This window comes from Symsagittifera roscoffensis, chromosome 2, assembly GCF_963678635.1.
Source record: "Symsagittifera roscoffensis chromosome 2, txSymRosc1.1, whole genome shotgun sequence".
Classification (NCBI taxonomy): domain Eukaryota; kingdom Metazoa; phylum Xenacoelomorpha; order Acoela; family Convolutidae; genus Symsagittifera; species Symsagittifera roscoffensis.
The window spans coordinates 35298192-35320809 of NC_087063.1; the positions used below are offsets into that span (position 1 = coordinate 35298192).

Below are 22618 nucleotides of genomic sequence, written 5' to 3' on the forward strand. Positions count from 1 at the left end.
CACCAGAGTTAAAGTCCGGGGTGGCTTTTTCATAGAGTAATTTGGGATAAGGTACACCGTCTGTTCGTCACGCTATCTTATTTTCGGCCGGATAGGTTCGTGCAGTTTGTTCTTTTCTGGCTGAAACTATAAATAGTTTCAGCCTTACAATTTATTGTAAGTGTTAGTCAGGGATCATGATTGGTAAGTTCTACGTATTTTAAAGAGATAATCTATTAATAATATAATTGGTTTATAAATAATTGTTTTAAACTGGTTCCACATTGCCAACATAATATTTCCAAGTTAAAATAGTAAATAAATAAAGTAAATAATTAAATTAAAATCAAGAAATACGCAAGAAACAATTTTTCAAGAATCTTTTATACAGCATATCATAATGAAACATTCCCACTTGTTTCTTTCAACGCCCCAGTTTAATCAACTTAACTCACATCTTTAAAAAGTATATTCAAGTTAAATTTGGCACCGTTTATATGAAACCATGGAGATGTTATTTTCATATTATGAGCTCTCCTTTCTTAGGATTCGAATAATTTAGTTGAAAAGCATGACGGTCATAACTTACAACTATTCGAAGAACTAATCTGAAAAACCATCTGGGGTTGCACTGAGCTACTGAGACGCTATTGGTCAAGATTTCCACTGCGGTCAATACATTGCCCTATAATGAAATCATTTTGAACAGAAACATTAATCGAATCACAATAAAAAACTCATTTCAAAAACTTCACTTCAACTAAAAAATGGTTTTTAGAAAACCATTCACCTTTTGGACATGGACAACATGTGATTTCCATGAGGCAAGAAGACAATTATCTGCCAAGCAGGGATCCTAAACATAGATTGCTCGCTATTATGTTTATGAGAAAAGCTGATTTAGATGTCGGAAGTATATATATACCTGGCCAGGCTCATTTTGGACTTTCATCGCCAGTTCAATCTAAACAATGAGGCTCTCAAGTATAACAATAAAACTAGATCAATTTTTAAAGCGCGAAGATTAAGTAAAATTCCTAAAAATCAGAAAACTACTGCTTAATCATACACGAATACAGCGCCCACATCTTCTCTCTGTGGCAAATGGGGAGGATAAAATATAACACGTTTCATTATTCATACTGAATAATGAACTTACGCAATAATTACAGTGCTCCAGCACTAAGTTCGAATTCGAAGTGTGTTTCTGGAGAACATCTGCCATCTTGAGGTGTGTGTAACTGAGCAATGGTGCCACGTGAACAGATGAGGCCTGCAGTTTGTTCAGTTCCATTATCAGCGCCCGATAGAGGTTCACAATAGTAGTGGTGTTGTGGGCAGGGTCCAAGGCAGATACTGCCAAGTGCACTTGAGCACACAGCTTCACCGGATCCATGGAGCTCATGCCAATTCCACTCAATATTTGAGAGTATATTATTTTTTATTGACAATTCCGATCAGTAATAAAGCTGATTCCTGAATAAAACACAACTCTATACTAAGTCAAGCTGTCGACAAAATTCATTAGACAATTGCATGGCATGACGTACCTGAAACATGAATGCATTAGTTCAGTTGATTGCTTCTCAAAATTGTGACTTTTTGATCTTATCGTTCTTTGCGGTAACCAAGCAAAACTCGGTAGTTTCTTCCATTCTAAAGATTAATTTGACTCAATTTGGGAGCGGAAGATAGCGGTTATCTTTTTCAAACCACATAGGGCAGGGTAGGTGTAGCTTAGATTAACTATTTTTCTCCTGAGTCGAAAATTAACTCAATCAAGTCTTTTTGTTAAGCATTGGCTGGCATTAATTGAAGGAAATGTGAGACTTCCCAGCTTAGGGAAGATTGAAAGCGGAAGCTAACAGATTAAAAAATCAGTTAGTCGTCAATCAGCGATAGGAAATCCCGAATTCAAAAAGAAAAAGCAATTTCAAATTTCACAACTTTGAAAATGTCTCAAATATAAACCGTTATATAACAGTCCGTTCATCAATCAAGCAAATGCACTTCATTCTCTTTTATATAAGAACAGAAACTGTTTGTTGTTTCATGACATTTTTGATTGCAAAACTGCTTTCAGAAAATTATTTGAATAGGTTTAGAAAATACGATCTCTGAGCAGTTTGAAGAATAGTATGTTGTTGGCCATTAGACCCAATTAAATGATGACATTTAAGCTAGAAAATATAAAGGAAGGCATCAATTGATCGCTCTATTCCCAGCTCTATTCACGATCGATCAGCAAATTTTCTCAATTTTTTTCGACAAAACAATTGTTGAGGCTTTTCAACAAACTTCGGTGAAAATTTTCTTCCAAAATACTGGGTGTAATAAGTTGTAGAACTTATTATTAAGTCTGAAGTCATCAGGGGTTAAACAATGTCTCAGCTAAGCAAGGTTTGTTAATTTTTGCTCGCTCTTCAACTGCCTTTATTCGTTTTTTTCCACAAAAGCTTCTTTTGCTATTTTTCTAACACTGCGTAAAGCGTTGCGTGGAGCCTCACGTCAATTAAAAAACTAAAAGTCTCCTAAATTTTAATAAAAGTTGGTTTAAGTGATGTGCGATGCATTTAAAACATCAATGCATTGATTCAATTCTAGAAAAACGAAAACAAATGCAGTGGAAATTTTATTTCTTCCACAGGGATTTTAGCATTTGTCAACTGAAAAGATGTGCTGAAATTGGTCGATTTTTAACATTTATTTACAGAAAAAAGGTAAAATTTACACCTTTATTTTTTTTTGGTTGCAGACGCTGCTCGACAAAATTTTGAGGTTCTCATATTTGCTCCACGACCGCTTGTTATTTTACTAACAATAGCCACCAAAAAAGCAGCAAAAATTCGAGCAAAAAAACTATTTCAATGTTCCGGATTTGAATCTCCGACCTGATGATTAGGAGTTTTACTAACTTCCTCGCATGGACTTTACGCAAAACCCTAGCAATTTCTCTGCTTAAGTAGGAGATAAGCTGTTAATTTAATGGCGAAAAAGTACTATTCTCTCTCTCAAATGAAATCTTTATCTCAGTTTTGGAAAGCAAAAAAAAAGATTCCTAAAAACGATCAAAAATCAAAAAAATTTGACTTCCTTTAAATCAATAAATACTTTAATCTAAATAAAAATAAAACATAAGAATCGCCTCATACGCAGAGAAAAGGTAAAAATTTTAGTAAGAAAATGGATTTTCCCGAAGTTCATATCAACTTTTCTACAGAAAAATAGGATAAAACAGATTACGCATGGAAAATCTAGGCAACATGTTCGTTTGAACGAACTATCAACCTCAGAATTAGCAGGTTAAATTTTGAAATAAAAAGTTTCCAAAAAAAAACGGGCAAAATTTCAAAAATTGGACATTTTCTAGGGCCATATTTCTTTCAAAATGCAGGGCATGCCGCTTGGAAAAATGAGATAACTGATATTTTTGCTTTCGGTTAAACCTTTAATCTCCAATTAGGCACTGTAGTTTTTGAGAAACTTTCTAAAAATTAATCAATTTGTCTAAAAATGGGCTTGTTTGATGCCATAACTTTTTTGCTAACGAAACTAGAGAACAACCGCTTGAGAAGGGGAGATCCCCATATTTTATTCTTTTCTTCTCAAATTTGTGAATTTAATATTTCAGAAACAGAAAAAACTTAAAACAAATAGGTCAAAAATCCCCCTGCTGAAACTTTCGAAGGCCGTAGAGTGTTAGGTAAAAATGAAAAGAGACTAGCAAAACATGCAGACACATAGAAGAGCAGCCGGTTTGTCTATTGGTACACTTTTTTGAAAAACGACAGGTTAGTTTTTGAGAAAAACTGAAAATTCGCCAAATGAGCACTTTTATTAGCGACTTCGACGAAAAAAATTCTTCGTAATAATACACTACGTTTCGATTGTGTAAGAAAGGAAGTATATGAGTGAGACCAGGGTGCAAGAGGTGATCCTGTAAACTAAGTTACTTACGAAAAAAAGTCTAGTACCCGATTGACATACCCTTGCTTATCGCAAGGATAATCATAATATTAATGATCATAATGATAATAATCATAATGATAATTATAATAATGATAATAAAAATCATAATACTTGTGGTTTCTGCAATTCGCAGAGGATATATGAAAGGCTATCCAGCCTATCTAAACATATTTCGTTTCTCTTATTAACACAGAAGCGAAGCTACGCTCCGCAAGTGAGATAACGACAAAAAGCAGCTCTACAAAGTGAAAAACAGGTAGAAATAAGCAAAGAATTATTTAAAATTTCTGTTTTCTCCTGGATTCGAACCAGAGACTTCGAAATTTAGCGTCTCATGTCATTCCCTCACAGCCACGTACCATTGCTTACGGACAAACACTAGCCACCAATAGCAGTCCATGTGTGCTACATGAGCAGCGATCGATTTCTCTAGTTGATCTTTATGTTTTCAAGAAGTAAAATACATGCCTTTTTCCACAAAAAAAAATTTTTTTGCTTCTGAAAAGGCGCAGAAGGCTCCAATCAAAATTTTTATAGCAAAAGAAATTCCAAAATGTTCAAACACGAGTTTTCTTTGGGGCACCTAAAACCTCGCGAAAAATGGCCCATGCCCTTCCATGAGAGTGGTCGGTATCAAACTGAACAACTCGATATACCAAACTGAATGTCAGTTTTTACCAATTACTTAAAGTCATTTCTATGCTCGAGGTAGTTTTTTCAGACACCTTTTCGGTTATCCAAATAAGAGTATGTGATGGAAATGTTTCTATCATATTCAATACGTTGAAGCCCGAAATCATAATTCGCCAATACAAGAGGAAAAACAACAAAAAACAAGATCAACACATACAAAAAAAGAGAAAAATACAAGAAATTAATAAGATCACGTTCAAATAGACCTGATACCACGAAGATTAGAACCCGGATCTCCAGTCATTCATCTCAGCCACATGGCCATGGCGCACTAATTTTAACTAATATAACCCATAATTAATGGCATATACCAATTCGTGCATAAACTTGGCTCAAAAAGGTGCAAATCTGGTCGAAAAAAGACAGACCGAGTAACATAACGCTTTCAAGCGAGCTTGGGTTGGAAAACTTCTCAGTTCATTTTTATGGGGTCACAAAAATGCCTTTTTTGATTAAATTGCCATCAAATTATCATTCTTTTTTGGATCTGTTGCCAGCCGTACCCATTGCAGGGCCTTCCTGAAGGATGGAGTGCCATCCATTTCGCACTGCCCGTTCCCACCTCGAATAGGTGGAAGACATTGGGAACCCTCCGACTGAAACCGAAGTGGAATTCGAACCCACGATCCGCGTGTTAAGAGCCGTGCGCTAGGCTAAGGCCGGTCTATCTATTATGATAAACACTCGTAAGCGCGAAGTTTTTTGGCTCGGTGAACGAATCTTAAATCAAACGCTTTCAAGTTTTAATTCCAAATAGAATGAATAAATTGCCTTAGGCAGTTGGATTGCAGAGGACAAAAAAATTAAAAGGTATTTTATGTTTGTTAGATTCATTTTCTATATCAATGATCTATATCAATGTTTGCTTAATAGTTTTACCTAATTTGATCCTGCACATAAATACAAATGACAGAAAGGCAAGCGGCTGGTGTGGAAGAAGCACAATGTTCCGACCACACTCATGTGGAAAAAAAAACTCTTTCAAAAGCGCGTCTTTTTTTGCACGTGGTGCGATGAGAGCAACTAGACAAAAGCTTAAAACGTGAGAGTAAATTTGACGTAATCGACAGCATTAGTCTTCGACAAATGAACAAAAAAAAACAGCCAAAAAAAAGAGAAAAGATGATGGAAACTTTGAACACGTTCGAATACCACGATGAAGCTCTCTAAATTTAAGAATGAAGTACAATTAACAATTTCCTACTAAAACTAGCCAAATTAGAACAACTAAATCAAGAGTCAATTTTTCATTCCGCTGAAAAATCTGAAACAAAACATTTTCGAACAAAATCATTCACAATTTAAGCGCCATTTCCGCTTTCCTATTAAAACAGCGTTATTTACCTTCCTACTAACAAAAACCTTTTAATTAACTTAAACAGAAAATCAAAAGTCAAACTGCCAAAAATTAAATTCGAGCGAGACCAAACTTGACTTTTTCCTGAACAAAAAAAAACGACAAAAAACCTTACGACCAATAGAAGCGTCCTTAATACGCTCATTGACACTTATTTATTCGGAAATTAGTTTTCCTGAAAAAAAAATTAAGTTTTTCAAGATATAAGTAAAGCTATTCCTACTAGCTTTACCAGCTCGAAATTGACCAAAAAAAAAACAAACTGGTTTTTCTCGACACCAAGAAACTTCTTAAAAGACTTATGACCCTCGAATCAGGACTGAAAAGCCTTTAAATGGTTTATCACTTCACATGTTCCGATGAACAATTGTCGTAGCCGATTTTGAGTGGAAATAGCAAAAGAAATACTTGGAAATACTGAAACATACCCAAAGGCAAAATTCATCCCCCATTTCATCTCGTTCGGACAACTGCGGTGCTCTTAAATAAAAAAAACTCTTGTTTTTTACGTTTTTGACCTTTAAGAAAAACTTAACAGTTTTGAATAATGAAGCGAAAAAAAATTCTGAGAACAAAATCAAAAAAATCTTCTTTGCTTAAGATTAGTCTGAGAAGCACTATTTTCAGACCAATTTTTCTCAAGCCAGAATTTTAAATTTTCAAATTACTTTTCCTAATTTCAAAATTTTAGCGTATTCCAAATCCAATTAAGAAACTGTAGATGATCAAGTAGATGTGCAAGCATCATAGAAAGATCGGTTACGTAGCAAAAGTATTGAGAACAACAGAACTGAGATAAAAAAACAAACGTAGGAAAAAATTTACTTTCTCGATTATTCTTTATGATACTTCGTCTAATTTATGACTTTCTAGTTTTTGACCACACACCGAAAAACCACTGTTATTAGAAAACTATGAGAAGGAAAACCGTTAGATTAGGATTACCTATAAAACGCAGAGGCAAAGCAACGCTTCGCAAACACAAGCGAGAAAACACTCAAAATTAGCTGTTAAACAGGAAATAAAAAAAAACCAAATATAAAAATAAGGCTCGTTAAATTATAAATTTTTGATGTAGCGGAATCGGACTTTACATAAACTTTAAAAAAATTTGAGATAAATTGAGTTGGAAAAAATCTGATGGGCAGTTTTTTTATTGAGTGGTTTCAAAGAAATCGAAACTTATTACTAATCGGAATTCAAAGCACATGCTATCAAAAAATCGTAAAGGTCCCACCAAAGTGGAATCAATATTTATGAATATATTTTTAAAAAAATAGTCTTGCTATTACACGACTCATGAAGATGATGAATATTGACGCCGTTTAAGCGATGAAACTTTGATATATTTCAAATGGTTTCTTAGGCCGAATCCTTTTGAGAAAAGTTAGTTTTCTTATGCAAACTATAAGCGATTAAAGTTTGAAATGTTTCAAAAAATACAAGCAATTAACGCACCTTTTGTGCTTCGAAATTTTTCGACAACTCATGAAAAAAACCGCATATATTGGAAACAACATCTGCAAACTTTTAGTGTACTCTGACTGCACCCAATTACAGGGTTGGTAATTTCTAACTTTTTAAATTTTTTTGAAATTCCCATTATGAAAGCGTCATCTCAAAAACTTAATGGGCCTCTGGAGAAATTGGGAAGCCAGATTTGCAACCACTGAGAGTCCCTGAGAGCTCCCTACTATAGGGTTAGGAATCCAAAATTTTGTGAATTTTTTTTAACCTAAGATTCCCGAAAAAAAAAATTGAAAAAAAACGTCTTATCTTGGAAACTAAACGGATCTGAGCATTCATATTAAGAGGCAAGATTTGAGACGCCTGAGTGTACGCTGACAATAAGGTTGTATCTTCATCAAGTTAGTAGTTTCAAACTTTTTGAATTTCTTTGTAGATAGGTTCTTTGAGAAATTTTGAAAAAATCGAAAAACGTCACATCTCGGAAACTAAAAGCATTTGAGCATTCGCGTTTAGCAGTCGCATGTGGCAAGATTTGCAACTCTTTAGAGTACCCTGACAAAACCGAACTATAGAGTTGGGAATTTCAAATTTTGAAAAATAATTAACTTATACTTTCTGAAAATTTTGAAAAAATCACAAAAAACGTCACATCTCAAAAACTACAAAGAATTGAGCAGTGATATTTGGAGGCAAGATTCGCAATCTTTGAGAGTACTCCGACAGGACCTAACTGCAGGGTTGGGAATTTCAGATTTTCAAAAACTAATAAAAATTAAGTTTTCTGAAAAATTTTGAAAAAATCACAAACAACGTCATATCTCGAAAACTACAAAGAATTGAGCAGTCAAATTTGGAGGTAAGATTTGCAATCTTTGAGAGTACTCTGAAAGGACTTAACTACAGGGTTGGGAATTTCAGATTTTTAAAGCAAAAAAATAATTCAAGTTTTCTGAAAAATTTTGAAAAAAATCGCAAAAAACGTCATATCACGAAAACTACAAAGAATTGAGCAGTCATACTTGGAGGCAAGATTCGCAATCTTTGAGAGTACTCTGACAGGACCTAACTACAGGGTTGGGAATTTCAGATTTTTAAAAACTAATCATAATTTAAGTTTTCAGAAAAATTTTGAAAAAATCACAAAAAACGTCATATCACGAAAACTACAAAGAATTGAGCAGTCATATTTGGAGGCAAGATTCGCAATCTTTGAGATTACTCTGACAGGACCCAACTACAGGGTTGGTAATTTCAGATTTTGTGAAAAAAAATTAATATAAGTTTTCTGAAAATTTTTGAAAAAATCACAAAAAACGTCATATCTCGATAACTACAAGGATTTGAACAGTCGTATTTGGAGGCAAGATTTGTAACTCCTTAGAGTACTGCGACAGCGCCCAACTACAGGGTTGGGAACTTCAAGTTTTGTAAATTATTTTGTTATTTGAAACTTCTGAAAATTTTTGAAAAAATCTCAAAAATCGTCTTATCTCGTTAACTAAAATGATTCGGGCATTCAAAATTGGAGGCCAAATTCGCAACCCCTAATTCGATATTGGGCTGCTTAACTTAAACTCGGTAAAATAACCACTAATATCAAATTGGAAAATCTAAAAAAATTCTTAACCATTGCAATATACGATATAGCTTAAACATGCAAAAATAATACGTTGAAAAAGCTTAAACATGGCGAGATAGTGAAGCCCGCATTTAAATATATAATAGATATATAAAGCGAGTCAAACTATTAAGTATTTCAAGCCATTTTATATTTCAATTTATTTCATAGACCGAAGCGGTTTACGAAAAATTTAAGTTTTTCGAACCAAGCTATTCAAGCCATGAATTATTTCATAAAGCGAATTGTATTGTTAAAAGTTAGTTTTCCGTATTGCTAAAATGTATCTGTAACCGCAAAATTTTGGAAAGAAATGGACAGGTACTGTCTAGCCTTGGAGTTGAATCGAGTTAATTTTGTTGAAAATTATTTGGCAAAATTTTGGAATATTTCAGACTTTAGAATGTTCAAAAGATCTGAAGCATCAATTTGATTTTGACTGAAAAAATTTGGAATAATTTTCTTAATTGTTGAGCATGACAGTAACATTAAGCTCTGAATAAATCCTTTCCAGTAGATCAAATTCAGCTGATTTTCCTGTTAAAAACATAAACAATAATATTTCAAAAATAAGCACATTTAGGTTTAATGCGTAGATAAGAGAATATACATAATCGAACACGACAAAGAGCAAAAATTTTTTTCTCGTTTCAAATGATCTCATCTTCGTTGTATTTCATTTTCAAACCATGATAGGACAAGGATTGACTCTGTGGGCCGTCGAATTGTTTGCCAGTTATCTTCGCGGCTTCGTTGGTAGTTTTTGTTCCCATGTTATTACCAACATCTCCATCATCGTTTTGATCCCCTTTGTCTAGATTATTCTGGTTACTATGCGAACTCATTGAGGGTGCTGTAGTTGGATCACAGGAGCAGAATAGAAAAATGAGACATCTGATTGGTTCACAGATTAACGAATCGGCTATACATGCACACGAACATCGAGCACAGTCGACACTGAGAAGTGCGTAGAGAAAAGGATTCAGAGCTGCATTGACATAGGTCAGAATTATCGAGAAATGGAGGAAGGACCGCGGGAACTCGTATATTTCAAACGTGCTTCCCAGATTGCAACACCAAAATGGCAAATGAAGGATCCAAAACGCTAACACTACATAGGTCAGAAAGCGCATCATATTCACATGTCGACTTGTCTCATCCGAACTATTAGCCGACATCGAAATCGCCGATCGGGTTTTGCTTATAATTCGCGAGTAGAGAAATGTCACTGCGATTCCTGGAATGACGTAACTGGATACAAACGTGAGCAAATTGTAGAATGTTTGAAAGTCGTATGGCATTTCCGAATCACATTTCACAAATTCCGAATCAAAGGTCGAGTAATACGCCATTGGCGATGCAATAATAAATGGTATAATCCACAAAATGAGAAGAGTTAGATTGAGAAATTTTGGTTTTGAGAAAAATTGGCCGAGAGAATGGGGACCAACTTGAACGGGAAATAGTTTGCTATACCTATAGAAAGCAATAAGCACGATTGTATAACAGGAAACATGCAGTAATGCAATGTCAGTAGTGAAAATAATTTTACATGACACGACACTTACTAGTCGGAACACTCTTTTGAACTTGAGGTAAAACCCAGTTATCAACAGCATCAAGTCTGCACTGATCATATTGACGATAAAACGTCTAATGATTGGGGTATTCCAAAAAATAATGAGAGCTATGAAAAATGCGAGTAAATTGATGACGAGACCCGATATAAAGAAAAACATTAAAATCACGTCACCAAAATCCATTTCTTCGGCTAACTCCGACCTATTTGAGTCTTGGGTAGAGGATGAAGCCATGTCTAGTATGACTTCGTCAGTTGATGCACCGTGCGGGGATGTTTTAGGGGTTCTAAGGAAGGATTTTGAGCCGGGCATGGCAAATTTAGATAAGGGGTCGAGCTGCGTTTTTATCTGACGGGTTTGACGCAGTGCAGCAGATTGCAGGCCACAGCAGAGAGGGTTTATAGTAATAACTGACAGCAATATAAGGGGTAAAAAAGAAGAATGTTCCGGCAAATACACCATTATTCACAGATCAAACCTGGCACACTTTAACTCAAAGTGAAAAGTGTGCCTTCAAAAGACAAAAAGAACATATGCCAAATGCGTTTTAAAACAAGCTCCACGGCAAAATTTATAAATAAAAACAGAATAATCAAAGCAAAAATGGGCCCAGAGCCACAATTGGCTGATTTTGATTGAAAAAGTAAGTCTAAAAAGAATTGTATATCCGCTCATTTTCATGATGGCAGCAGCATTTGTGTTACAAGGAAGAGCCGATAACTATTAGCTGATTACTTCCGCTATTACCACAATACCATACAGTATGCACTTATCCGTCTATAATACTTCAATTAAAGCTCGGAATTAGAAGAAAAAACATTATTTAAACTCTCGAAACGGCAAAAAAGTAATGATACATATGTCTATAGTAATCTTACTATTCCCGTTCCGCAAAAACCACCTTAGTATTTGTGGGGTTTGTCCAAACGGTAAAAAAAACCGGATGCAAAATGAGAAGCCATTATTCATCTGACAGAAACTACTGAGTTTTATTGATGTAACTCATGAAAAGCTTGAAGCTACAATAAGTTGAAATACCGATAATTATATTTTCAGTACGTAACATATGCTTGTACGTCAAGAAATTTAGGTCTTTCAAGGTTAAAAAAATTGACTAAAATTGTTGATAACACAGAGGCGAAGCAGAGCTTCGCATCACGTGCGATACAACACAGACATAGCCAACTGACAGTTGGAAAATCAATGACTTTGTTGAAAAAATCTCAACTTTCGAATTTCAAAAAAATAGACGCCCTTTGAGCTTTTTGAATTTCTAGAACAGTTTATGATTGGCGCCTTTTTGATAACATTAACTCAATTTGAGAAAACTGGATCAATAGGTAGTTTTTATTCCGCTGGAAATCTATGAAAAAAAATTATGTTCCACTTTTGAAACTAGAAATTGTTAATGTTTATTCGCGCCATTTCCACGCTTGTATGGAAATGGTCTGTGAATAATGGGTCTTTTGATCTGTGAATAATGGTGTATGCCCAATTAATCCCATCTAATTGAGCATAATTTTACAGCGGATGACAAATTGAATCTTTGAATTCTGAGGAAGAAAGGGCCTCCTTGTAAATTCTGATTCCATTCTTCACAATTTGGTAGCAAGATAGGACTATTAGGACATCGATGAAAAACTTTAATTCAGAAAAAAAGACGAAGCAAAAAATTGAGGAAAAAAACAAATCAACAATTCCATATCAGTTATTGGGATTTTTGAAATCGCTGTTCTTTATAATTTGTTAAATCAGAGAAAACCCATATATTGCAAAATCGCCTTTGTCGCATTAATATATGAATTCTCAAAAAAAGTCACTTATATTGTTTTCAGGATAAAACTATCCTAAGAGATTTTTTGAGCTATATTTCATCGGTGAAAATGATAACTGAACTCCACCAGTCAAAACGTTTTTAAACTATCAACAAGGATAGCCGATTGTTGTGTTAGTACTACAAAAATTTTACGACCATATTAATAAAAAACTTTGAAAAAATTTTTCATGTTAGTTTTTCAAATTAATGTTGTTTTTTGTTTTGTTTTGTGCGAGGTGTGATGAAAGGATCTGACAAAAACTTAAATTTAGGCTGATTCAACAATCACAGTAAACTAAGCAAATCGCGCGACGGCTTTTGTCGAAAAAATGACTTTAGAAACAAAACAAAGATCAAAACGATCAAAAACTTTTGTTTTTTGACTTTTTGGCGCAGAAAACCTTGAAAAGAGTTTCACAGGAAAAAACTTAATTTCATGGCGTATCCTTCTAGTATAATTCTGCTCGCTAGCTTTATTTGCTCGAAATTAGATTAGAATTGAAAAATTCAAATCGGTTTTTCTCGACACAATGACAATTTTTTGAAAATTTTCAACTTCATTCGAATCAAGATTGGAAGGGCTTTAATATGATAAATCAATTCACCCATAACGATTGATCTTTATGGTGAAGCTTTTTGATTGAAAAGGAAAATAAGCCTGCTCGCTCTGTTAATTGCTCGAAATAAGACTAAAAAATCAAAAATTTTCATGGTTTTTCTCGACAGAAAAAAATTGAAGATTTTTAATGTCGTTCGAATAACTGAAAGAGCTTTAATATGAAATCTCAATCGACCCATTCCGATTATTATTTGTAATACTTGATTTTGCGTGGAAAACCAAAAAAAAACTAAAACTCACCCGAACACAAAGTTCCTCACAAAATTCAATGGTTGGAACAAATATAATGACAAAGCCAACATACAGTTGAAATATTCTAAATAAGCCCACGACAGCCGAAAAACCGCCAAATTACTTGTGAAAAAATTTCAAGAAAGAGCACAGAGGGAACGCTGAGCTTCGCACAACTAGCGATACCAAACAAGAAAGCCGCTAAGTCGAAAAAAAATCGAAAAGAAAATGTCAGAAAAAAACTAGATCTTTTAAATTGAATAAGGATAATTTTGAAACAAACCAAAACAATAGAATGCAAAATTATCATCGAAAAATTTTTTCCGAGCGGTAACATAGCCGAAATTCTTCAAGCAGAAAAACTCAACAAAGCTTATACAAGTTTAATAAGCCCCCTTCACGCTCAACACCAACTTTATTCGCTCAAACTATATCAAATAAAGCCATTAAACCGATATTAAAAAAAAACAGAACCTATTAAGCTGAAAAAAAAGGAAAATGAAAAAGCCGAAAAAAATCAACAAAATTTATGACTCATAAAAAGTTATAAAGTCCCCCTCGCCCTCATAACAAAAAATACTTTTTTTGCTTGTCAAACGACGCAAAATGAGGCGACTAAGCCGATATAATATTGGCCGCAGCTCATTGAGCCGAAAAAAAATCTAAAAATTTCAAGTTATTAGTCCCTCTCGCCCTCATAACACTTTTTGGGCGCCAAAGAACGCAATATGAGGCCACTAAGCTGATATAAAGGCCGAAACCTATCAAGCCAAAAAAAAGAAATTTCAACAAATCGAGTTGAATTTCAAGTTACATCTAAAGCAACCGATCAAAAAGTTCCTTTACAGTTTAAGTTCGGCTGGTATGAATGAAGAGAGAACAATTGGCGAGTTTGTTTCTGCGACACGACTTGACTTCCACAAATTTTTTTTTTAATATTAAAGAAAAATAAGCATGAAATAATTAAAAATAAATCAGTTTATTTAAAATTCGTCTTTGTTTGACAAATGAAACGAACTGAACTTAAAAAAAGTCAACCCGCGAAAAAGTCATTTTGAGCCCGACCAAATTTTCAGACTTTTTCTGAAATAAAAACGGAAAAAAATTATCGAGACCTATATAAGAGTCTGAACTACGTTCGTCGACTCTTGATAAAAAAAACCAACACAGTTGAAAAAATTTCAGAAAACTCAACCAAAAGCGAAAGACAACCAAAAAACTACTGTTTTTTGGAGAATTTTTATATGCACGGCATTTTTGAGAAAAATGGATCAAAAGGTAAATAGCTTCATTCGCAAGACAAATTAAACATTCAATGGACAGTTGAAGTTAAAGTTAACAAGAAAAAAATGAATTTCGAATTTAAAAATAAATCACGTCAACATTCTGTAAATCTTCAGAACTTTCTGGTTAAGACTTTTTTTTTCCCTAAAATTAGCCCGATAAAAGAAAGCTGGACCAAAAGTTTATTTTTTAATTCGGTTTGGAAATCTAAAAATTATTATCCAATTTGGAAACAAAAATTTAATCAATTTTTTTGGCCATCTGCATTTTCGTATTTTGAAAAGTTGTCTTCGGCTTAGCCAATTAATTCGAATTGAACTTCAAGTCAAACCGCGTTACTTGTTGACAATTAATCACCAAGTTCTTGAAGGAAAGAAACCTGGTTTTATGTATGTTACATATTCGATTGGAAACAGTGTGCATACAAAATCGCCAGAACTACAGCCGGTGGCAGGCGAAATTTTGGATTGGTTGCATTACTTCCTCGTGCTTTTTAACCCGCAGTCTTACCCAATGCAGGACCAAACGTATGGAAATAATTTCACCGTAGCCGGTATTTATTAGAGGTGGCGGATGACACTTCCTTTTTGTGCGAACTTTTCCCGAAAACGCGCGGAAGCATTATGCTGTGTTCTTTGATCACCATAAGATTGATCATTTGAAAAACCAACATAAAAGATTGAGAAACAAATATTAGATCATTGGAAATTGCCGTCGGCGCATGTTAAGATGAATAATCTATAAAAATCGTCTTCGATTCTACAAATTTTCGAGAAAATGTGTCCCCTGAAACCTATAGAAAAGTCCCCACATCTGAAAAATTAAATTAAAACTGTGAATATCTTATAGCAATATTGTAAGTTTAAGCTCGAAAGTCTTATTCATTTCAGCAATCCAATGAATGCAAAATGATGAGACTTAAGTTACGAAACGTTTTCCCACTCATATTGACCGAGTCGATTCATTTTTAGATTAACACAGATTGATGAATCCGAAGATCTTCGGTTTCAAGAATTTTAAATCCGTGAAATTGACCGGTATATGTCGAATTAATTTCACCAACGAGCTCAAAAAAAACCTGCAGACAAAACAATGACATTCTATACTAATTGAATCAATAGGTTTAAAGCGGGGTTTTGAAATAGCAGTAAAAGTCCAAGAGGCCGAGTATCCATCAATAAAGAATAAGTGGGAAAATCTAATTAGGCGTCTCCTTTTCAGAAGGGATTTTCTGAGCAGTACAATTGAAGTGGTAATATTACCTATATTAAATCAAAATGAACTCAGCAAGCAACAAAAAATACGAAGCATGATTATGCCTAGCTTAATCTAAATGCCTAGCTATGCCTACACTTAATCTAATCTGGGCCTAGGTTTGTGTGAGAGAAGATTTGTTGTGAAATAGACTCTTTGCTAACTGCAAAACAACTTCCAATAAGTAAGAACAAGCATTGAAAAAACAAGGCAGATCAGCAGAAAACTGATCAAATCAACATTTTATAACTGTACTGCAAGGCATCATCATCTGATGAGTGGAATAATTAAATCAGCTTTTCAAATTCTCTTTCAGAGAGCCCTTCAGAATATACTTTTGGAAGTCAAGTCTGCATTCGTCCATTGATCAAAACAACACAACCAGGAGTAACAAAAAATTCCCGACTTCTATTTAAAATCCAGTCAGACATTCTGTTTCATGGCGAAAAGAAAAGCGATAAAATATGCTAAAACTTCTTGTGGAATCCACGGCCACCGCCTCCTCCTCCTCCTCCACGTCCGCGATCTCCGAAACCACCTCGGCCTCTGTTATTAAATCCTCCGCCTCGACCTCTATCGCCACCCCTGAAGTTTCCCCTTCCTCGGTCACCTCCTCTGAAGTTTCCTCTATCACCGCCACGCCCTCGAGGAGAATGAGAAAACCTTCCTCGGTCACCCCCTCGGTACCCACCACCACCATTGCCTCTAAATCCTCCGCCACCATTTCCTCGGAACCCACCGCCACCTCGATTGTAGCCGCGGCCTCTGTCAAATCCACCACGACCACCGCCTCGCCCACGGAAGCTGCTGTTCCCTTGTTTATCGTCATCGGAATCCACTTCGTCATATATTCTCTTTCTCTTCTCAAACTTGGGATGAGGGGTTGGTTTCTGGTTGGATTTGAAGGCTGTAGGTTCTTCTTCGCCATCATCATCCTCTTCGTCTTCATCTAACTCGTCGTCATCATCTTCTTCATCGTCGTCATCTTCTTCGTCGTCTTCATCCGCAGCAGCTGGCTTCATAGCTTTCTTGGGTCTGAAATGAGAGGAATTGCTAAAACTTAGTGCCATAAGCTTTTCACATGATTCCTGCATGGTAATCATCAATAATAGCAAATATGCTGCATAATTATCAGCATCTACAGAAAACTATTCTGAAAGAAACTGACAAATTTAAATTATAAGCATTAGCTCACACACTTCAACTTACGGTTTGGCAGCAGGTTCAGGTGACTCTTCTTCGTCATCTTCATCGTCATCTTCATCCTCGTCGTCCAGATCGTCGTCGTCATCCTCATCGTCGTCTTCTTCCGGTTGTGGGACTGGCTGTTTCAATTTTTTAGCTGGCGGTTGAACAGCTGCACCCTTTGCAGGAATCGCTGCCTCTGGAACTTTCACTGCCTTCTTTTCTGAAAAGGACACTTTCTTCACTGGTTCTTTCGCTGGCTTTTTGCTTTTTGCAAGCATAGGCGACTCCTCTTCGCTGGCATCCTCGCTGTCAGTGGGATTGGCCACTTCTTCTGCCTCGTCATTAATAAATGAGTTTTCGAACTCGTCTTCAGAGTCAACTGACATGTTTGCCACCATCGAATGCGTTCCTAGAGCAAATTTGACACTGCTACACTGTTTTAAACAAAAATAACCTCGCGAATATGGGTTCCCCTTAACCTAATTAACTTGTTAAGCATTGACGTCAACGACAGCAAAATTGACCGCGACAACAAAATATTCTACTATTTTTTAGCTTGTGCTTCCATGATTCCATCATAAACTTATTTCATCTTCCTGCATTATTTCAATTTAGAGTTGAATAGACATTTTGACAGATTTTTCTCATCTAACCGAACAGGTAGACGGGTCCTGTGCCTTTGGTGAGTGTGAACTGGACGGTGTCATCTGACTTGAGGTTGAACACACAGTTGGCCATGTGGTCCTTCTTCAGAATGCACAGCACTCCGGTCGAGTAGTCCTTCTCTTCAGACTCATCTTCGTCCGCGTCCATGTCTGGGATCATGCTGTGCTTGTATTTCACAGACACAACCTGGTAAATAATTATACATAGTAAAAAACAAAACTAAGAACGTAATTTTACTGTTAAAGCCCTTCAGACATGTTGTTGTTCGCTCGTTCGAATCTTACCCAAGTTATTGTTCAGAAATTCAAAACTTGTTCGATTTCATTATTTGGTGACCAGAGATCTCCGTCCGTTCAACCATAATGACACCAACGAATCTTCGCCGTGAAAATTAAAAATAAACCTTGCGCAATGGAAAATGCCTGCAACCGATATTAATTCTTCACTTGCATCAGCTGCAGTAATAACAAAAATCAATTTAAACCTGTGTGTCTGCCCCCTCTCCTCCATAACTGGCATGTGACAGCTGCAGTGTCTGCTGGATATTGATGTCTGCCTCCTGGTCATCATCGTCGTCCGCGGGAGTCCAGGTCACCGAGTTCTTGTCCTTCGTCAGTTCTCTGGACCACAGAATGTGCTTCTCCATTGCTATATGGTTTTTTCAATGCAGTTAATGTTCGTCAAGATACAGGTGCACAGATCTTTCCAATAACTTATCAAAACCGACCTCTGAAAAATTATGTTACCATTCACGCATTTGCACTGCAAAAAGTCTCACCTTTTCTTGCAGCCAAAAACTTATGAGTTTTACAAAATCTGTAGTCAGACCAGATTGAGTCTCAACGTGAATCCCTCGGTTATTCTCAAATTATCTCAACGTGAAAATCTCAAACTATCTCGTCAAAGACATTTTTTAGTTGAAACCTCGCCTATAGTTTGACAAATGCAGACCATTAACAGAGTGAACATAAAAATTGACAGATCTGTTAATTGTTGAACGAATGGTGCTCTTAAACATATTAACTATTCTAGCTCATATGTTTGACGGGTTGATTTATACGAAAGATCCATAAGACCAGACAAAGCATGCAACCAATTCTTCAAACCTCCTTGATGCTAGTTCAAATCAAAAATAACAAACTTAAAAATATTGTTTAATTGCTTAAAACTAGTTTTAAAACAATACGATCAGTTTTGACGCGTATTTGACAACAACCACTCGTGTTTCTTCTAATTGTACATTAAAATCATAAACGAAACAAAATCGTAACAATTATGACATCCGATCAAGTTAGTCGATTTATTCGTAGAAATGAAGCCGCGAAACAAAATTCAATATTACAAAACCAACCAACGACTTTGGTTACATTTAGCACTTGCAACCGTCAGAACAATATTAAAACCACCAGAAAAAATTCCAATAAAGAAGTCCAGACACCAGAAGAAAAAACTACGACAGAAGACCTTGCAACACTTGCCCTAAATGAAGTTCCTAGATGCCAGAAGTTTCACTTTTTGTACTACAGGACCTTAGAAGCATCCAAAAGAAGTTCTGATTACAGTCAAATTGAGGACCAGATTGAACACAAAGTTTCGCACGACACAGGAAATGGTCGTTTGACAGACTGGTAATAACTTAGCACCATCCACTGAAATCAAAAATTACTAGCCTGTAACGCGTCTCCCGTGCTACAAGCAGACTAGTGAATATGAAAGTTGCGTATATATAAAATATATGAAAAAAACAACAAAATGAATGCAACCGTAACAATATACAGGAAAATCCAACAACCCTTTTGATTTCAAAACCATAAAAATAATTTCAATTTGAAGGTTTTTTTAAACCAAAATGGTCAAATCTCAAAATCTACTGCGTTTCAGATCTCGTTCAGTTCGAATTTTTAATCCGCAACAAAAACCCTAAAATGGACGAAAGCATACATACAACTAAACATTCTATATTGAGAAAAAAATTTCAAACAATTTCACATGCAAAATCACGAAATTTATAAACGTGATTCATAATCCAGCGTAATTAATTTTGAAATACCACTCTTTTTTCTTAATTTAAATTTTTAACGAAAAATATTGAAATAAAAAAGCGCCAATTTGAGCAACAATATAAGGATTGGAGGCCACATCCGCATCCACTACTAATAACCTGACATCACGCCACCAAAGGTTCGACAATTTCAAATTTGAAAAAATATATATATTTTTGTGAATTTTAACATTTTTGAAAGTGTTCAAAAAACATAAATACGTCATGTCTAAGAAAAACAAAAGGAGGTGAGCAGTCATATTTGGAGTTCAGATAAGCAACCTGAGAGTACCGTGAGAGCAACCAACCCGAGTGGTGAGTATTTTAATTTATGTGAAGTTTTTTAGATCTAAAATTTTGAAAATTTGTGAATGAGCTTATCTCTCGAAAAACGGCGTATCTCTCGAAAATGATATGATTATATCAATCAGTCAACAAAGCAACATCTGCAACGTTTTGAGAAAATCATATAAAAACGTCATATCTCGGGAAGTTAAAAAAGAGATCAGTGATATTTAGAATCAAGATTTGCAATGCGTGAGAGCACCCTGAAACCACCTCACATCATAAAGTTAGGAATTTCAACTTTCGACGAGTTTTTTTTATATCTAAGTTCTTTGAAAATTTGAAATAAATCATAAAAAACGTCATCTCACAACATAAACAAATTTGAGTAGATACAATTGAAGCAAGATTTGCAAAGCCTGACAGTACCATGACAGCCCCTCACACTATAGAATTGGCAATTTCATTTCTTAATTCCATTCAAAAATCTTAGAAAAACGTCATATCTCGAAAACATAAGGATTTGAGCAGTCATATTTTTAAGCAACAATGGTACCCCCTGCGATTAACTTAACAGCACCCAACTAAAAGCTTGATAAATTCAAAAAATTTGCAGAGTTTTTTAATCCAAGTTTAAAAAAAAAAACATCATAAGAATCGTCGAAAGTCGTAAGCTAAAAAGATTTGGGTATTCATATATTTGGAGGCCAAATTCGCAACAGGCGAAACCACTGAATTTTATAAAATGCTAATTTCAGAACTTGGTGAAACAAACAAAGAAATCAAGCTGAAAATACGAAAAAATCTTAAGCACCGCAATGCACGATATAGCTTAAACGTGAAAAAAAAATTTCGCTAAAAATGCAGAAATATTACGTTGAAAAAGCTTGAAGATGGCAAGATAATGAAGCTCGCAGCAACTAACTATATAGACAGAGACGAAGCTTTGGTTCGCACACACTAGCGAGAACTCGACGAAAAGCAGCTCTAGAAAAGGCAATAAGAAAAAATTGAAAAAAAGCCTCGAATTAGCAAAAAATTGGCCAGGTCTAGGATTCAATCTGCGACCTACTGCAATCAATAAATTTTGAGTCTCACGCACAACCACTCAGCCACGCACGTTTAACCACCGACAGCAAAAGTTATTCAGCAAAAGGGGCACCAAATACAATCAGACACAATTTTGCAAGTAATCATTTGGAACATAACATACTGAAGCCATCCACACCAATTTTGCATGTAACAAATTGCAAAGCATAAAACCACACTATGTATAAATTGTGCATTTCAAAAAACTGCGAGATATATTGAGTTAGAAAATTTCTGAAATCCAGTTTTTATTATTGTGATGTTGTTTGAAACAAATAGCTTTTTGCGGTTCATTTGATGAAATAAGAAAAAATTGATCCTCGTTTAAAAACACTCAATTAAAAAGCCACGGTTAAACCAGTTAAAGCATATGCTATTATCACTAGTAATCTATCTATTAACTAATGCTAGCAATGTTGACAGGTTTTGTTCTGGATTCAGCGCGGCTCTTACAATAACAAGAAACAAGGAGCTGGAAGAGGCCTCAATTTTCAGGCCTATATCCGCAAAGCCAAAAACCCGCCTAGGGACAGCACAGTCAATGACAAACTATCTAGGCACATGCAAAACTAAGAGGCCACAAACAGTTCCTGCTAATGTTCCCACATACAAAAGCAGTTTTAATATTTTGCCACGTATTATGGCAGTTAATGAAGTTCTTCTAGAGCGAGAAGCTTCGATAAAAATGACAGGAAGTTTTAAAGAGAGGACCAAAACCCCTTTGCCACCTATCTTGCCAGACCCTTTTCAGCCTCAGAAGAGAGTGTCAGTTGATTTAACAAGATCCAGGCGGAAGAGCCGACGAAGGAGCACTTTGAAACAAGGAATTTTGCTCAAATAAGAACGGGGATTAAAATTCAGCTCAAGCTGCGATTTTTCAACTAACCCATTCAATGAGAAAAATGCAGCACGGAAATTGAAAACAATTATAATTGAAAAACATTTTCAGAATATATGATTTAGAATTACCATTTCAGAATTACAGTGAGCTTCGGCGCAGAAAAAAAATCACAAATCTTGAAATACGAGATACCTTGATTCTGGCAAAAAAAAACCATCATCAACCGCAAAATGAAGACTTAAGTTTGACAAACATTCAAAACGACAAAAAAAATAAAATCTCCCAGAAAATTTGCATAGCCAGTCAAATTGACGGTCAAAACATTTCAAAAACTGTCCAAAACGTAATTTTTGGTTTATTTTTCAAAGCTATTTTTGCGTAGCAGAAAATTTTGCCATGAAAGGGGTACAGGTGAGCTCTGATATCAAACTGGTCGTCTTGAACAAAGCCAACAGACCGTTGGAAAAGAGTCATGAACGCGAGGTAACAGAAAAAGAACTGACTTTAAAAAAACGTCATCTTTCGAACTTCAAAGAGAAAAAATATATGGCCTTAAGGCTCGTTTAATTTCAAGAACAATAATTTATGTTTGTCACTTTTTGATGAAATTGAATTCTGCAAATTAAAATCCAGTTTTG

The 22618-nt window shown here is 35.3% G+C and overlaps 3 protein-coding genes across 3 annotated transcripts in view; all 3 read right to left on the reverse strand.

The window, feature by feature from the left end:
- LOC134838945 (MAU2 chromatid cohesion factor homolog) overlaps positions 1 to 1525 on the reverse strand; it is a 33354-nt gene extending 31829 nt beyond the window's left edge. The window contains exons 1-4 of the mRNA XM_063854307.1: positions 1139 to 1525; positions 905 to 943; positions 770 to 835; positions 569 to 664 (exon numbers count right to left, since the gene is read on the reverse strand). Of these exons, the coding sequence (XP_063710377.1) occupies positions 569 to 664; positions 770 to 835; positions 905 to 943; positions 1139 to 1384 (447 nt within the window). The 5' untranslated portion in view covers positions 1385 to 1525. The remainder of the gene's footprint in view (positions 1 to 568; positions 665 to 769; positions 836 to 904; positions 944 to 1138) is intronic.
- An 8106-nt stretch (positions 1526 to 9631) lies between these two features.
- Positions 9632 to 11235, reverse strand: LOC134840109 (somatostatin receptor type 2-like). The gene has a single exon (XM_063855801.1). The coding sequence runs from the start codon at positions 11126 to 11128 to the stop codon at positions 9737 to 9739; it is 1392 nt and encodes a 463-aa protein (XP_063711871.1). The 5' UTR covers positions 11129 to 11235; the 3' UTR covers positions 9632 to 9736.
- Positions 11236 to 16006: 4771 nt separating this feature from the next.
- Positions 16007 to 18466, reverse strand: LOC134840463 (nucleoplasmin-like protein ANO39). Its single transcript, XM_063856269.1, has 4 exons — positions 18209 to 18466; positions 17712 to 17910; positions 17080 to 17467; positions 16007 to 16905 (listed from the first exon to the last, which is right to left on the reverse strand). Exons 1-4 carry the CDS (start codon positions 18368 to 18370, stop codon positions 16338 to 16340), a joined length of 1317 nt encoding a protein of 438 aa, XP_063712339.1. The 5' UTR covers positions 18371 to 18466; the 3' UTR covers positions 16007 to 16337.
- Between the last annotated feature and the right edge of the window lie 4152 nt (positions 18467 to 22618).